This window comes from Natrix helvetica (assembly GCF_964273705.1).
Source record: "Natrix helvetica genome assembly, chromosome: 4".
Classification (NCBI taxonomy): domain Eukaryota; kingdom Metazoa; phylum Chordata; class Lepidosauria; order Squamata; family Natricidae; genus Natrix; species Natrix helvetica.
In genome coordinates this window covers 12270709-12288197 of record NC_138550.1, presented here as the reverse complement: position 1 = coordinate 12288197, position 17489 = coordinate 12270709, and the positions used below count along the sequence as shown (strand labels likewise).

At 43.8% G+C, this 17489-nt stretch overlaps 1 protein-coding gene across 2 annotated transcripts in view; it reads right to left on the bottom strand.

The window, feature by feature from the left end:
- The window catches only part of PANX1 (pannexin 1), a 31894-nt gene that overhangs the window by 2514 nt on the left and 11891 nt on the right, over nucleotides 1-17489 (bottom strand). Inside the window, exons 2-5 of one of the 2 annotated variants that reach the window (XR_014175187.1) lie at nucleotides 10559-10698; nucleotides 6868-7088; nucleotides 1901-2571; nucleotides 199-1350 (exon numbers count right to left, since the gene is read on the bottom strand). Coding sequence is in view for 1 of the 2 variants with exons in the window: in XM_081950713.1 (XP_081806839.1) it covers nucleotides 1262-1350; nucleotides 1901-2571; nucleotides 6868-7088; nucleotides 10559-10698 (1121 nt within the window). In the remaining variant the exon portion in view is untranslated. Of the gene's footprint in view, nucleotides 1-164; nucleotides 1351-1900; nucleotides 2572-6867; nucleotides 7089-10558; nucleotides 10699-17489 lie in introns of those variants that run through there. The other variant, XM_081950713.1, reaches the window with a different exon arrangement.

The following is a 17489-nucleotide window of genomic DNA, read 5'->3' as shown; positions in this document are numbered from 1 at the left end:
ATTTCATCCAATATTTTGCTGATGCATAAGTTGGTCTCCATAAGCCAGGGGTGTCCAAACTTGGGAACTTTAAGACTTGTGGACTTCAACTCCCAGAATTCCCCAGCCAGCTGCTGGCTGGGGAATTCTGGGAGTTGAAGTCCACAAGTCTTAAAGTTCCCAAGTTTGGACACCCCTGCCATAAGCAATTGAAAGAACCTTTTTTTTCTAGGTTTACTTGTAAAAATCAACCTGCCTTGTAGAAGAGTTCAAAGTCTTTTTTAGAATGGTATCCAAAACTTGTAATTTTTTCTATTTGTGTAGGCTACTCTCTTGCACGCCTTGGTTCAAAAGTTTCAAACATTCTCCTACCAGTACTAGTTGCTTAATATTTTGGTTTTTGTGCATATAGCAGTACTCATACAGCCATGAAGTAGGAAAACCAGGCAGGTAATCTCAAGGTAAGATTCAAGGAAGTGTTTCCATTTTTTTTTTTTTTTTTTGGTATTCCGTTTCACTATCCTGAAGCTACTAACTTTCAAGGTAGTTCTATAACTGGTGGTATTAACAGAATATACTGTATTCGTTGTTGCATAGAAGCACTGGAATTTCAAAGGTTGTTGAAAGCACCACGTCCAGCTGTGGCAACAGCAGGATTAATGAGAGGGATAATAGGTGTTCATCTACCTGTAGATAGTCACCAATTCTCCATCTCTGAACTGTAAAATCTCCTGGAAGACAGGCACAAGTGAGAGGTATAACTAACACTTTATCCACAGAACTACTTGTTTGCTTCCATAGTTTTATCCCAAGTGGTATAAACCAAAGAATATAATACTTGACTTACTTACATGATGAGTATTTGTAGTGTCACTATTACGTTGCCAACTGTTGTGTTGATTTTTGTTCATTTGTCATCTGGACACTCCGTTAGGGCTGAAGATACTGAATAATGTGGAACTGATGTCTATACATCTATGAAACCAATCTGAAATATTTTTGTTTTACTTCTTTTCTCTCAAATTCAGTACTTCAGCCTTCCCTCTCTTAATGAGAATTGACATAGTTCACTTCGTCAGTGTTATCTCTAGGCATAATTTTCATGTAAACTGTAGACATGTAAACAGGGACAGCTCGATTATTTTCAAACAATTATTCGCCTTTCTGTCCCGGGTCCTTGTAAACTCAGTGGGAAGGCAATCATGTGGTGGTAATAGAGATAGCTTTAGGCCTCAGCTGTTCAAAATGGCTTTCAGCACCTATCAACCACAGGCTGAATCCATCAGCAAGAAGAATCTAGAAGTCTCTGGCGAATCTTGCCGTCTTTACTTGTTCCTTCAGTATCATCAGGTAATTTTGGCTCCGACAGATCTGTGGAAAGGCCAGGAAGAAACTTGTTATAGTCCTTTTAATTAAAGCACTTCCATAGAATAATCTGCTTTTATTTTATTTCAGAGCTCTATCAGCATGACTAGAATAGAATAACAGAGTTGGAAGGGACCTTGGAGGTCTTCTAGTCCAACCCCCTGCGTAGGCAGGAAACCTTACACCATCTCAGACAAATGGTTATCCAACATCTTCTTAAAAACTTCCAGTGTTGGAGCATTCACAACTTCTGGAGGCAAGTTGTTCCACTGATTGTTCTCAGCAACAGCAAACCTTTTGGTCTCAGCATGCAAAAATTTGGAAAATGCCTAACTAGACTGCTGGTATCTCATCCCTTCTTCAAAACAAGAGAGAAACCATTCTCTATCTAACTCCTCTCCCCAATCTAGGCCACCCTGAACAGCAGCCCTGGGGGTCAGGTGTTGGCAATTGCTAGCGTGTCACCAAAATGTCAACGTGGGTCATAGGTATGCCATCACGGACCTATCTAAACGAAGGGGAGGGGGAATAAAAAAGCAGAGGGAGATGATGTTACCTTTCAATTCTGCTGCATCATTGGACATGTCCACTTCCGTTTTCTTCCTATTCTCCTTGTGAGTGGTGTTTGGCTTGGCGTCCATGGCGTCCATTTTAATGGAGCCCAGGTTCCTCAGGAGCTGCATGGCGTCAAACCTCTCTCCGCTGCCTTTGAGGCTCTCCAGGACTTTGAGGCACTTGTAGGATTTCAGCTCGCTCACATTTTCCTCCAGAAAGAGCAGGTAGAGGCTCATGTCGTTGTAGTGTTTCGCTTTGACTTTGAGGACATCAAACGTCGGCAGAAGCTCGTAGACCTGGAGGATGTCCGAGCTTTGCCTGAGGGGAACGAAGAAGGCGTAGATCACCAGCGGCGTGATCAGGACGTACACGATGAAATTGATATAACTCAGCAGCTGGAAAACCCCGACGGCAATCATTTTGCACTGAAATCGCTCTGGGATGTTCGTGTCGTTTTTTAGTATCCCGGTTTTGACGTTGCAAATGAACTCATCAGTCAGGGAGGACAGGCTGATATAATAACCCAGGAAGAGGCAAGCAAAGAGGATGATGATCAAGGTTAGCAAACGGCAAATAATGTATTTGATGATTAAGTTCTTGGAGCTCTTCTTTGTCTTCAGATATTGTTCCACAATAGGGTACTTAAAGTAGCTGTCGGAGATCTCCCATAAACTGGAAAACACAAGGGGGGGGGAAGCCAATTTCCAGGAATGTTATATCAGGATTTCACTTGCTTTAGAAATTACTCCGTATACAATACTTCAACATTCCCAGGGACCTCTTTTCTTCTACCTCCTGTTTGAGTGTATTTTTCAACACTTCAAAATAAATTAAAGTTGGGAATAATTAGCAATTCTCCAAAATTTAGAATATAGAATAACAGAGTTGGAAGGGATCTTGAAGGTCTTCTAGTCCAACCCCCTGCTTAGGGAGAAAACCCTACACCATTTCATACAAATGGTTATCCAACATCATCTTAAAAACTTCCAGTGTTGGAGCATTCACAACTTCTGGAGGCAAGCTGTCCCACTGATTAATTGTTCTGTCAGGAAATTTCTCCTTAGTTCTAAGTTGCTTCTCTCCTTGATTAGTTTCCACCCATTGCTTCTTGTCCTGCTCTCAGGTGCTTTGGAGAATAGCTTGATTCCCTCTTCTTTATGGCAGCCCCTGAGATATTGGAACACAGCTACCATTTCACCACTTCTTTTAATTAAACTGGACGTACCCAATTCCAGCAACTGTTCTTCATATATTTTAGCCTCTAGTCCCCTAATCATTTTGTTACTCTTCTCTGCACTCTTTCTAGAGTCATTAAAATCATTAAATCATAATTAAAACAATACAGGTAGGCCTCGACATATGACCGTCATGAAGCCAGCCCCTTATGGTTGTGTGCTGCCATGGTTATAAAATGGGTCGGTCATGGGACCAACCTGATTTTAAGTCCTTTTTGCAGTAGTCATAAAACGAATATGGCAGCTGTTTACACGAATGACGTGGCAGCAAAGTGACCCCACTGTCCACTATGGCATGGTTTTGCACACCCCAATACAAAAAAAACAGATGTGGAGACTCTGGAAAGAGGGCAGAGGAGAGCAACAAAGATTATTAGAGGGCTGAAGGCCAAAACGGATGAAGAACGGCTGGAGGAAGTGGGCTTGTCTAGTCTAATGAAAATAAGGAGTAGGAGGGACATGATAGCAGAACCCCAATATTTGAGGGGCTCCTACAAAGATGTGTGTGTGTGTGTGAGAGAGAGAGAGAGAGGGAGAGAGGGAGAGAGAGAGAGAGAGACTATTTTCCAAAGCATCTGAAGACAACACAAGAAGCAGTGACTGAAAACTAACCAAAGACAGAAGCAACCTAGAACTAAGCAGAAATTTCCTAAGGGTGAGAGCAATTAACCAATGGAATATGGGTCCTCCATCACTGAGACTGGACAACCATTTGTCTGAAATTATATCGGGTCTTCCTCATCGAGCAGGGGGTTGGACTAGAAGACCTCGGAGGTCCCTTCCAACTCTATTATTCTATGTTTGATCCTGGTGGAATGCAACAAAACAGCTACAAATGTTACCATTTGGCTGAGTGTCCCAAAAGTAATCATGTGATTGAGAGTGGGCCCAGCTCCTGGAACTTCAAAATTGGACCATAACTCCCCTGTTTCAGATAGGCCGTAACTTTGAGGACTATTGGCAATGCAAAAGAGAATGCTCAGAAGAATGCTTCTATACTCATCAAGCTTGAGAACTATTGTACAGGTCAGGGGTCCTCAAACTTTTAAAACAGCGGGCCAATTCACGGTCCCTCAGACTGTGGGGGGGGGGTGGACCAGCTGGGTGGGCGTGGCCAGGTGGTCATGTGACTGGGTGGGCGTGGCCAATTGAGCAGTCCATTTTGCCTTTGTCCTTGCTGTACTTGCCCCTCCCCTCCTTACCCACTGGCCCCGGATCAAATGGCCGTGAAAAACATCCAGAAAGGCTGTTTTTAAAGTGTTTTTAAAAACTTTTAAAGCACTACTTTATAAGCTGGCAGCTGCTTTTTAAGCCAGCAGCAGCCCTTCCCCTACTCACCCACCGGCCCTAGATCACGTGGCTGCACTGGCGAGATCACCCCTCAGTCAGCTGGTCCCCCCCAGCGTCCTTCGGCCTTACCTTCAGCAGCAGCGGTGGGATCAGAAGTGCAGCTCAACCGGTGAAATAACCAACCAGAGGTGCTGCCGGAGTGGATGCTCGCTGGAAGGTAAGGCTGACGGTGAGGGGCGGGATGAGAGGCGGGGCTGAATCCTGCCACTCTGCAGCCGGATACTTTGCATTGGCAGGCCGTACCCAGCCCATGGGCCATAGTTTGAGGATCCATGGTATAGGTAGCCCTCAACTTACAACTATTCATTTAGTGACTGTTCAAAATTACCGTATTTTTCAGAGTATAAGACGCACCAAGGTTTTGAAGAGGCAAATTAAAAAAAAGTTTTTGCACTCTGCAAACCTTCCAAAAATGACCCGTTTTTCATGGAAACGGGCCTGTTTCCCCCCACCCCCAAAAGGGCATGAATAGGCCTTAGGCTTGTAGAGTGCTCCGGGGGGGGGGGGAACGAGCAAAAAAAAGGCTGTTTTTTTGCAAAAATGGGCATGTTTTTGCCCCCCCAAAAGGGTATGGATAGCCTTTAGGAAGCTTATAGAGTGCTCCTGAGGGCCGGGGGGGCATAATTAAGCAAAAAACGCACCATCTTTTGCTTATTTCTGTCCTCCCCGGCCCCTAGGAGCTCTCTGAAAGCCTCCTAAAAGCTATGCACGGCCATTTGGGTGAAGGGGGCAGAGTTTCAGGAGGCAAAAAATGCTGTATTCAGTGTATAAGACGCACCCAGATTTTCAGCCTTTTTTCTGAGGAAAAAAGGTGTGTCTTATACTCTGAGAAATACGGTACATCGGCACTGATAAAAGTGACACAACCATTTTCCACATTTCTGACTATTGCAGCATCCGCTTAGTCACGGGATCAAAATTCAGGCGCTTGGCAACTGGCATGTATTTATGACGGCTGCAGTTCCCCGAGGTCACCTGGCCACCTTATGCGGCCTTCTGACAAAGTCAGTGGGGGATGCCAGATTCACTTTATGGCCGCCCCAATTGTGGTCGTAAGTCGAGGACCGCCCATACAGTACAGGACTGGTTTCAAATCAAAAGACACAGCGACATCAGTTTAACTGAAACAAATGTGTTTAATTTCTGTGAATCTGCCACGGCGCGCCCAACACAATTTCATGCCATTAGAAATTCCAACTCATTTATGATGCCTTACACCAAGGTTTCTCAACCTTGGCAACTTGAAGATGTCCGGACTTCAACTCCCAGAATTCCCCAGCCAGCGAATGCTGGCTGGGGAATTCTGGGAGTTGAAATCCGGACATCTTCAAGTTGCCAAGGTTGAGAAACACTGCCTTATACTTTTCTAAGAGGCCGCTTATAATGAGGACTACTCAGAAAATAGTTAACATTCTGCCGTCAGCTGCCTTGGATTTAATTTGATTAGGTGACAGAACATTAGTCACTCCTCCTTATTCTCACCTGTGGACATCCTCCAAATGAATAGGGAGGGGGTGCATTGAAAGGGAAGATTGAACATGAATATTCATCAAATGCAAAACGAACAGCCAGGGCCCATTAGGGAATTAACTGAAGTAAATGCAAAGGAATCATACAGAGGCAGCGTCTCTTCTCACCCTTGGCAAGCTTAAGATGGGTGGACTTCAGCCATGTGCAAGTCCACCCATCTAAAAACTTGCCAAGGTTGAAGCAACACTGCTCTACGTTTTCTATTTCATATCTAAAGTTACACGTGTCAACTCTCAAAACGACGCTAGGAAAAGGTAAATGTTCTCCTTGCACATATGTGCTAGTCGTTCCTGACTCTAGGGGGCAGTGCTCATCTCCGTTTCAAAGCCGAAGAGCCATCGCTGTCCGAAGACGTCTCTGCGGTCATGTGGCTAGCATGACTAAACACCGAAGGCGCATGGAGCGCTGTTACCTTCCCACCAAAGGTGGTTCCTATTTTTCTATTTGCATTTTTACATGCTTTCGAACTGCTAGGTTGGCAGAAGCTGGGATAAGTAACGGGAGCTCACTCCGTTATGCAGTGCTAGGGATTTCTGATCGACAAGCTCAGCATCTTAGCCACTGAGCCACCGCTCAGGAATTCTGGGAGTTGAAGTCCACAGGTCTTAAAGTTGCCAAGGTTGGAGACCCGTTCTAGATGAGGCAGGATGTCCTCTTTTATGCGTTTCTTCCAAAAAAAAAATCGCACTTCCCTTGTCAGGCTATTGCAAGACCTGCTCAGCTCCTTCACCTTCCTTGAAGCACAAGTCTAAGCAGGCTGTGTGATGATAAACATGACCTCCAGCAGAGGAGAACACGGCGGGTGAAGGGGAATCGGAAGAAAACTGGAACAGCAGATAGAGATGTTACTTACCTCTGTGCAATATTTTCGATGGCAGGCGGGGAGCTGGCTGCGTCTCTGGCATCACAGTTCCGGCAACTGTTGGCAGCTTTGATGGCTCGGTTATAAGCCTTGTCAAGTTCTTCCAAGATAAATTTCAGATCTGAAGAAAGGTGGGGCGCTGCGGTGAAGCGCCAAAAGAGCCACGGCAGGTACAGCAAGATGGCGAGCAGCAGAAGGATGTACGGGAAAAACTGAAGGAAGAAATCAGGAGAAAGAATCTTCAACCAGGGCTCAAATTCAGGCCGGCACAAATTAAGTCATTTTATTTGCAGTCATTCACCGGCAGATGAGAGAAGAAACTCCAAATGTTCTGGCATCTTACAGGTGGGAATGTATCAGGGTGGATTTGATTTCAATCGACGTAATTTAAATCATGATTTAAGTCACTAGTAAAAAGGCTTGACTTAAATCAACTCGATTTAAATCATAATTTTTCAAGAGGAACTGTCATCTCTGTCCTACAGCGACTCCTCCTCTGACCTGCTGTTGACTCACTGACAGCCCCAATATACAGCCTCATGCTACACAGGTAAAGGTAAAGGTTCCCCTCGCACATAGGTGCTAGTCGTTCCTGACTCTAGGGGGCGGTGCTCATCTCCGTTTCAAAGCCGAAGAGCCAGCGCTGTCCGAAGACATCTCCGTGGTCATGTGGCCAGCATGACTAAACACCGAAGGCGCATGGAACACTGTTACCTTCCCACCAAAGGTGGTCCCGATTTTTCTACTTGCATTTTTGCATGCTTTCAAACTGCTAGGTTGGCAGAAGCTGGGACAAGTAACGGGAGCTCACTCCATTACGCAGTGCTAGGGTTTCGAATCGCCGAACTGCCGACCTTTCTGATCAACAAGCTCAGCATCTTAGCCACTGAGCCACTATGTCCCCATACTACACAACTAAGCTCCATTTCATGCTGAATAAATGGTAACTCCTAAATTATTAATGTATCTTAAACAGAAAACTATCTTTAGATAGGTTTTGACTCCCAAAAAAGGTGTTTTTGCCAAAATCCAGAAGGAAATGATTATGGGACTGCAGGAAGCGGCAAACAGCCATAAACCCGGGTCAATTTATGAGCGACTGAAATGCAGTCATGGGACTACAGGGCAGGAAGTCCATTGGAACTTCAGAACTGGGTCCTAAGTCCATTTTGGGGGAATCCATCCTAACTTTGAATGGTTGTTAAGTGATCAGTCATAAGTGAAGGACTATGTGTAAGTATCAAATGAATATAATCAGCAGTGGGATTTCCTTGGGTTTACCACTGGTTCGCAACTGTAAGCGCATGTGTGCAGCCTTCCATGCATGTGCTTTGCTCACATGCGCGGCCTGCATGCATGTGTGGGGCATCAGAAAGAAGGCTACATAGGACATTCTGGAGCCGGGACAGGTCAGTTCAACGCTACCAGTTCAGGCGAACCGGTCCAGTCTGAGCCGGCTGGATACTACCTCTGCATATTATGTGGTTAGTTTTTAGAGGCGAAGCTTATAGTTAGTATGTATTAAAAAGTATATTATCTGTTAGGAAATTGGAATCTTGTCACTTATGCAACTTGGCATCCTGTGTATATAATTATATAATATAATTATCCTAGAAAGGCATTGAATTATAGGAGTTGCAGTCTAATTCCTCTAGAATTGCTAGATCAGGAAAATGTGCTTGATAGACATCCTTCTAGGTAAGCATTAATATTGATTTGACATTTTGTTAGTTCTTTATCTTGCCCTGCATCAGGAACAAAAGCTGGTGTTAAATAGCACTCCCTTCTTTCTCTCCTTTTAGTCTGCACTGAATTATTGTTTTGCGGTCCTCAGCAATCTTGAGTGGATGTGGTTTAGGAAAGTAGCTTTAAATATTTATATTTAAAGAGCTGAAACATCTTCTGGATCAGGGAGCTTTGTTTACAGTCATTTGTGCTTTACTCTACCCTGTTTCCCAGAAAATAAGACCTCCCTGGATAATAAGCCCAATCGGGCTTTTGAGCGCATGCGCTAAAATAAGCCCTCCCCGAAAATATTGCAACACAGCAGCAGCCATGAGGTGACCACGCTCGCTGCCCCCTGCACCTCAAAATAATAAGACCTCCCTGAATATAAGGCTTATTTCGGGGGTCAAAAGAAAATAAGACCCTGTCTTATTTTGGGGAAAACATGGTAGGTTGGGCTGTTACAATGCATTCTACATGGGGCTACCTTTGAAGGGCATTTAGAAATGATAACCGTCTAGAATACAGATGGCTGAATAAACACGGTGCTCCTTGTTGCAACCACATAACACTGCTACCTTTGGGAGCTACAGTGGTCAATGGACAGCTTTCTGGGTATAATTCAATATGACAGCTATCATTTTTAAAGTGCACTAGTGAGGCTGTACTTGGAATGCTGGATGCTGTTCTGGTCACCACGATACAATCAGACAATGATACTCTAGAACAGCGATAGCGAACCTTTTTTTGGCTCACGTGCCATAAGGGGGCTAGCGCAGGGGGGTCATGCGTGGGGGTGCCGCACCCATAATGCAAAGCACAACCCCCCCCCCAGTGTGATCCCCCCCCATTTTGTGCATGCTTTTTTCGCCCTCCCCAAGCTCCAGAGGCTTTATAGGACCCTGGGCAGGGCAAAAAAAGCCTTCCCCGCCCCTCCGGAGGCCCGCCGGAAGTTTCAGGGACCTTCAGGAGGCTTCCCTGAAGCCTCCAGAGGACTAAAAAGGACCCTTCGAGCAAACCAGAAGTCTGTTCCCGAACTTCCGGTTTGGTCATAGGCTGGTTTTTTGCGCTCTGGTGGCTTCAGGGAAGCTCCTGAGGCCTCCGGAGGGCCTCCAGGGTGGGTGGGGGAGGCTCTTTTCACCCTGCCCAGGCTCCTATAAAGCCTCTGGAGCCTGCGGAGAGCAAAAAACGCCTTTAAAAAAGGCTGAACTCAGCTGGCCAGCACACGCATGCCTCACGTGCCCTGACAAATGGCTCCGCGTGCCACCTGTGGCACGCGTGCCATAGGTTTGACATCCCGGCTCTAGAAAGCGTGCAGGGAAGAGCCACAAAGATGATTAGGGGACTGGAGGCTAAAACATATGAAGAACGGTTGCAGGAACTGGGTATGTCTAGTTTAATAAAAAGAAGGACTAGGGGAGACATGATAGCAGTGTTCCAATATCTCAGGGGTTGCCACAAAGAAGAGGGAGTCAAACTATTTTTCAAAGCACCTGAAGGTCAGACTAGGAATAATGGATGCAAACTGACCAAGGAGAGATTCAGCCTGGAAATAAGGAGAAATTTTCTGACAGTGAGAGCAAACAACCAATGGAACAGAAATGTTCTACCTTATGATTCATGACTAATGTATCTTGTCTTTTTATGTACACTGAGAGCATTTGCACCAAAGACAAATTCCTTGTGTGTCCAATCACACTTGGCCAATAAAAAATTCTATTCCATTCCATTCTATTCTATTCTATTCTATTCTATTCTACATGCCTTCATGGGGAATTAATACACAGTAGAGCAATATTTCCCAAGCTTGATAACTTCAAGATGTGTGGACTTCAACTCTCAGAATTCCCTAGCCAGCACAGAATAAAGTATGTTTGTATCCTTGGACTTCTCAGAATTGGGTTTAAAATGAGGAGAGAGAGAGAAATGAAACAGAGAATTGTGTGGTTATTCAAACCTTATGAAGCCACAGGGGAAGGTGGCCTGATTCACTCTGAGACAGCTGCTTCTGTTGAACTGCAGCCCAGCAATAGGAATCCACGTAAGCAGCCTGACGCCAAGAAAATGCACTTGGAGAAAAACAGCTCATCTGGGTACCTAAGAAACAAAGCAGATAAAGGTAAAGATTCCCCTCGCACACGCGTGCTAGTCATTCCTGACTCTAGGGCCGGTGCTCATCTCCTTTTCAAAGCCGAAGAGACAACGCTGTCCGAAGATGTCTCCGTGGTCATGTGGCCAGCATGACTAAACACCGAAGGCGTACAGGATGCTGTTACCTTCTCACCAAAGGTGGTCTCTATCTTTCTACGTGCATTTTTATGTGCTTTCAAACTGCTAGGTTGGCAGAAGCTGGGACAAGTAACGAAAGCTCACTCCATAATGTGGTGCTAGGGATTCGAACCGCCGAACTGCTGTCCTTTCTGATCAACAAGCTCAGCATCTTAGCATCTGAGCCACCATGCTCCTCTCACCATGTCCCTCTCACAACAAAGCAGGAGGCATTGCCCCCCAAAAAAGGTCACAAAACACAGAAGAAATATTGAGAACAATGCATACATGCAACAGAATCAAATAGAACCATTTTCTAGGGATATCATGGGCACATCAGAATGCAGGGTGTCTTCTCTTGCACCTAACAGGCTATTTTTTATTCTGGGTACGAAATTGAACGCCATTATCCATGGAGGACCCAAAGGTCTCCATTTTCCCACCATTCAAAGACCCAAATCACTGGGAATTATGGAAATTGCAATCTAACAAATCTGGAGATAAGGAAATTCTTGCATATTTTGCAAGTTGTGGTCCCAACTCATACCAAGGCTGAACAAGAATAAATAAAAATAAGAGCCAGACAGCTGTGAGGAAAGAAGAAATATTTATTTCTAAAAGCAAAACATCCGTTTTTTGGGGTAGACTGCAGAGAAATGGAGTACAGTGGCAAACTTTTATAGGGGGGAGGCTTAATTGTGGTGTGGAACTGCCTATTTGTTGAGGTATGTGGATGTGTGTGTGCATGCATTCTTGTGAACATGCAGTTCTGCTGGGAAAATTTAATTTAACTCTACTTGTGTTTGCAGATTTTTGTGTTTTGATATGTGGATTAGGTCTAGGTAACTTGTTTACTAGGGTTGGCTGCATCCATATAGGCAGATTTGCTTATGTACCAGAGAACTTCCATTTAATGTAAAGATCAAAACCACAAAATCGAAGCCTGTAATTTAAATTGCAGTAAACAGCGAAGGGAGGGAGGAATAATATATATTATTACCCGTGAGAAACAAAGAAAGTTTAGAAGATCAGTTGCAAATGTAATTCCAAAGACTGATTCACGAATCACATGAGCTGCCTTGTATTGCCAAGACAACCATCACACTATAATCAAACTGGCCGTGGATTGATCATAGACAACAGTGACTTTTCTGTCTGAGACCACAGAGGGTCAAAAGAGACCTCATCAACATGGCATGGACCCAGGGGTTCTTTTCTTCCAAAAACTCAGTAGGGTGGAGAAGGGAAAGAGAAGTGGGTGGGGTGGGGAGAGTGATAGAAATGAGCTACAAAAGTTGTGCTGTCATTCTAGGCAGCCGTCCAAGAATTAAATATACGAGATGCCAAATGCGCAGAGACTGTCCTGCTCTATTAGGGAGAAGTATGGAGTAAGAAAAACGCCACTGCAATCTTGCACATGTAAGGGTCCAGCCTTCCAAGATTGCATCTGAGTTGCTACCTATTACGCAGATATAATTTTAGAGTAGTGGGAACTACTTTTGTAGCTACCTTCAGCTCAACCGAGGTTTCAAAACCTTTCTGTTTATCTTTCTGCAACGTGGTTATGTACAACTATTTTTAAAATTTAGAACCGCGCTGCAATTTATAACCAGTGATATCATAGACGAAGTGCAGAATAAGTCAGCAGAAATAGTTCCTTAATAAAAGGGATTCTAATTGTCTGTGAACTTATTTGTTTGCTTGTTTTTGTTTGTCAAACATGCACAAGGGAACAAGTATAGGTATGAACATAAACATGAACAAAGGAAGTAAATAAAGATAAATGGGGATAGTAAGACAGGGACGGTAGGCACGCTGGTGTACTTATGCACGCCCCCTTTACGGACCTCTTAGGAATGGGGTGAGGTCCACGGCAGGCAGTTTGAGATTGAAGCTGTGATGGTTGGAAGTTTACAATTGATATAATATTCACAAATGTGGCCCTACCTGTAAATATTTTGCTCACTCTATTTTAAATCCTTTGGAGTACATTTATTTATTAGTTTGATTTATCTAGCCTCCCAACTACATGACTGGTTTAGCTTACGATTCAGGGACTGAATCGGGAACCGGTTCGGGGGCGTGGCAGGGCTGGATCGCTGCTGGTTCTGTGACCCAGGCCTGACTTCCATTACTGTGCAATAGTGGATATATTAGTACTTTAGAAGATTTACCAGCATTACTCCATCTTTTACAATAGGGAACAATAGATCTTTCATCCAATCCATTGTTTTCCAAGCTTATCGACTTTTCAAAGTGTGGACTTAAAACTCCTTGAATTCCCCAACCAGCATGCTGTCTGGCTGGGGGAATTTGGAGTCTTGAAATCCATGCATCTTAAAGTTAATAAGGCTGAGAAACTCCGATCCTATCTCTTGGGGGGACTTTTGATCTGAGCATTCGATTAAATGAAAACAGGAACCAGTGAAGAAAACAAATCGGCCCATTATATTTAAAGCAATAACTTTGTTAGTCCCAACCAAGATTTTGACTTCCTCTTACCAGCCCGTATCTTAAATAAACTGGTTTGCTGAAGAATTAATCCCCATCAATTTAGTACTGGCTGGCTTCTGAGCAAATATGTCCAAGATGGCTGAAGAATTCATCAATTAATACAGTGATCAGATTATCTTCTTCAGCTTATTACTGCGTTGACTATGAAAAATATGTCTGGTTTGGCTCTGCAACCAAACAAGAAAGACAAAGACTTCAATGGATAATTAGAATTGCAGAAAAAACAATAATTGCTACCAACCTGCCTTCCATTGAAGACCTTTTATACTGCATGAGTCAAAAAAAGGGCTGTGAAAATATCTACAGACCCCTCACATCCTGGACATAAATTGTTTCAACTTCTACCCTCAAAACGACGCTATAGGGCTCTGCATACCAGAACAACTAGACGCAAAGACAGTTTCCCCCCCAAATACCGTCACTCTACTAATTCCCACAACATTACCTACTAAGCTACACTATAGAGCACTGCACACAAGAACAACTGCACACCAGGGGAGCTAAGGCACTGCACACCAGAACGACTAGACACAAGGACAGGTTCCCCCCCCCCCAAATGCCATCACTCTGCTAAACAACTAATTCCCACTACACTGACATATTACCTACTAAGACTGTATTTGTCAGCTCCAGTGTGCCGAAGGGCGCGGAACTGCTATTCGGATGGCCTCTTCTATTATTATTCTCATCCTTCCTAGTACCTATCTCTTCTCACTTATGACTATAACCAGGTTGCTTGTATCTTTAAATTCTATATTATTTTATTTGTTTCCTAGTATAATTTGATTGCTTATTAGTAACCTATGACTATCACTAAGTGTTGTATCTTATGATTCTTGATGAATGTACTCTATTTTATTTTTCTTTATGTAGCCTGAGAACATATGCATCCAAGACAAATTCCTTGTGTGTCCAATCACACTTGGCCAATAAAGAATTCTATTCTATTCTATTCTATTCTATTCTATTCTCTACTTCTTATTCTATTCCATTCCATTCCATTCCATTCCATTCCATTCTATTCTATACTATACATTTTTGGCTCGCGTGCCACAAGTGGGGGGAGCGCAGGGGGGTCGAGTGCGGGCGTGCCGTACCCATAATGCAACGCGTGACCCCCCCCAGTGCAAATGCGCGCAAAACGCATGCCCCCCCCCCATTTTTACTTTTTTTTTTGCCCTCCCCATGCTCCAGGGGCTTTATAGGAGCCTGGGGAGGGCGAAGAGAGCCTCCCCCAACCCCCCGGAGGCCCTCCGGAGGCTTCAGGGACTGTCCAGAGGCTTCCCTGATGCCTTCGAAGTGCTTAAAACCACCCTCCGAGCAAACCGGTTGCTCGGAGGGTGGTTTTAAGCGCTCCGAAGGCTTCAGGGACGGTCCCTGAAACCTCCGGGGGGGGCGGGGGAGGATCTTTTCTTTAACTTAACTTTATTCAATTTCTAGACCGCCCCTCTCTCAAGGGACTCGGGGCGGTGTACAGTCATATTAAAATAATTGAACAGTAAATATACGTTATAAATATGAAATAAATAAATTAAACATAGGACTGGAGGAGGTAGTGATGGTTCCCTGTACAATTTAGTTAAGTATATAAAGCCTCTGGAGCCTGGGGAAGGCGAAAAATAGCTTTAAAAAAGGGTGAACCCGCGTGCCCTGACAAATGGCTCCGCATGCCACTTGTGGCACGCGTGCCATAGGTTCGCCATCACGGCTATACACTATACTATGCTATACACTACTATACTATACACTACATTACTCTACTCTACTCTACTCTATTCTAAAATGAAAGAAGGGGAATCATCAGTTAACCAATATTTTTCCTTCTCCAGAACTATTTTTTTAAAAAATTCTTTTCTAACTCAAGCATCAGTCCCATAGGAGTTTCACAAAGGGAGGGATGACTTGGTCCCTAAAGCAGGAAGATGCTGTCATGGCTAATTCTAGGCAATTACCTTGGCCATTAAGGTGTTTGTGCAGTTACTTCATACTCGAAAGAGACATGGCTACGCTCTTAGGTGAGCTACACTGGTGGAGTCATACAATCTTACTGAACTGGTTACTGACTCTTTCTTCTGTGTGTCCAGTGGGATCGTGTCCTCACCACACCCGAAGGCGGGAGTTTATCTTAAACAGCATGCATAAGCATTATGGCAGACTGTTTTCACCTCCGATCTTTTGATGTTGCCTCTGGGCATTTGTTCCTTTTGCTAAATGACATCATCACTTGTTATAATCAACACAGAATAAAGAAAAGGAGGCTGCCACTAAGACAGTGATGCCCTCACATAGTATATACTGTATACCGTATTTTTCGGAGTATAAGACACACCTTCCCCCCCCCCCCAAAAAAAAGAGGGTGAAAATCTGGATGCATCTTATATGCTGAATACAGCATTTTTGCCTTCCTGAAATCCCGCAAAAATGGATGTGCAGAGGGTGGGGGGCTACTGACTGACAATCCATTAGTGCCAGTTTTGGCTTTTCTCCCGTATAGAAATTTGCATTTTCAGAGAGTCCACAGATGTCAACCAAGCAGAACCAACCGCAGCAGAATTATGATCCAATAATGGTCAACCAAACATCAGCCATAAGCGTCTTAGAAATGTGTATGTGATGGCTAGGATAGTTTGCCTAATGGGATATATATCACAATCAGTAACTCATATTAATATTCTGCATGATACAACATGACGCACGGAACCTATCACAATTAGTATATCACACTAACATCCTCTGTGATACAACAATAACATATGGAACCTACAGATATGACCAGCATCTAGTCACCCATCATGCAAAGGAAGAATAAATGCTAAAGATCTTGCTCAGAGATCGAATCAGAAATCAGGAAATTTGATGACAGAGTAATTTCAAAGGTGTCATGAAAATAAACACTAAAATGAAAATATAAATGGGCAGGACACATTGCACATTTATGCCAGGCCCCAAGAGCCAAGAAAAAACACGTGGAGTTACTTCTGAGCAATTTGGAGAACCATATTGTACCATCCGTAACATCCTTCCATGACTTTCTCTATCATGTTTGATCAGCTCTACTGACAGCTAAGCCAATGCCAATTTGCAAGGCATCCATACATCTATCAGAGAAATAGCTGCATAAACAGAGAGATAGAATCAAGATCTCGTGAAGTGTTAATGCCACTTTATAAGGCCTTGGTAAGGCCGCTCTTAGAATACTGCATCCACTTTTGGTCACCACGATATAAAAAGGATGTGGAGACTCTAGAAAGAGTGCAGAGAAGAGCAACAAAGATGATTAGGGGACTGGAGGCTAAAACATATGAAGAACGGTTGCAGGAACTAGGTATGTCTAGCTTAAGAGAAAGAAGGACTAGGGGAGACATTATAGCAGTCTTCCAATATCTCAGGGGTTGCCACAAAGAAGAGGGAGTGAAACTATCCCCCAAAGCACCTGAAGGCAGGACAAGAAGAAAATGGGTGGAAATGAATCAAGGAGAGAAGCAACTTAGAACTGAGGAGAAATTTCCTAACAGTTAGAACAATTAATCAGTGGAACAACTTGTTTCCAGAAGTTGTGAATGCTCCAACACTGGAGGTTTTTGAGAAGATGTTGGATAACCATTTGTCTGAAGTGGTGTAGGGTTTCCTGCCTAAGCAGAGGGTTAGTCTAGAAGACCTCCAAGGTCCCTTCCAACTCTGTTATTATTATTAATATTATTATTAAATATGGTAAACAATAAAAAACCCTCTATGGCAGGGGTGTCAAACCCGTGTAGTCAAGGCAGTGTCATGTGACATATTGGGACTCCCCCCCCCTTTGCTAAACTGGGCAGGGGCGGAGCCAGCAAGTGACAAATCCAACCTGCGAGTTTGACACCCCTGCTCTATGGGGTATAAAACTGATAAACTAATTCCCAAAATGGATGAGAAACTAAATCTCTTCAAAAAGAAAAACCAGAAACCAAGTTGCCTCTTGAAAAAGCACCTCTGGGACAACCAAGACCTGGATGATTGAGAATCTCCATAGACATAATTCCCAGAAGAGATTGACTAATATAGTCAACTACATCCTCTGAGGAAGAAGAGGCTAAATAAAAATCAAAACATCTAACTCCCAAACAAAC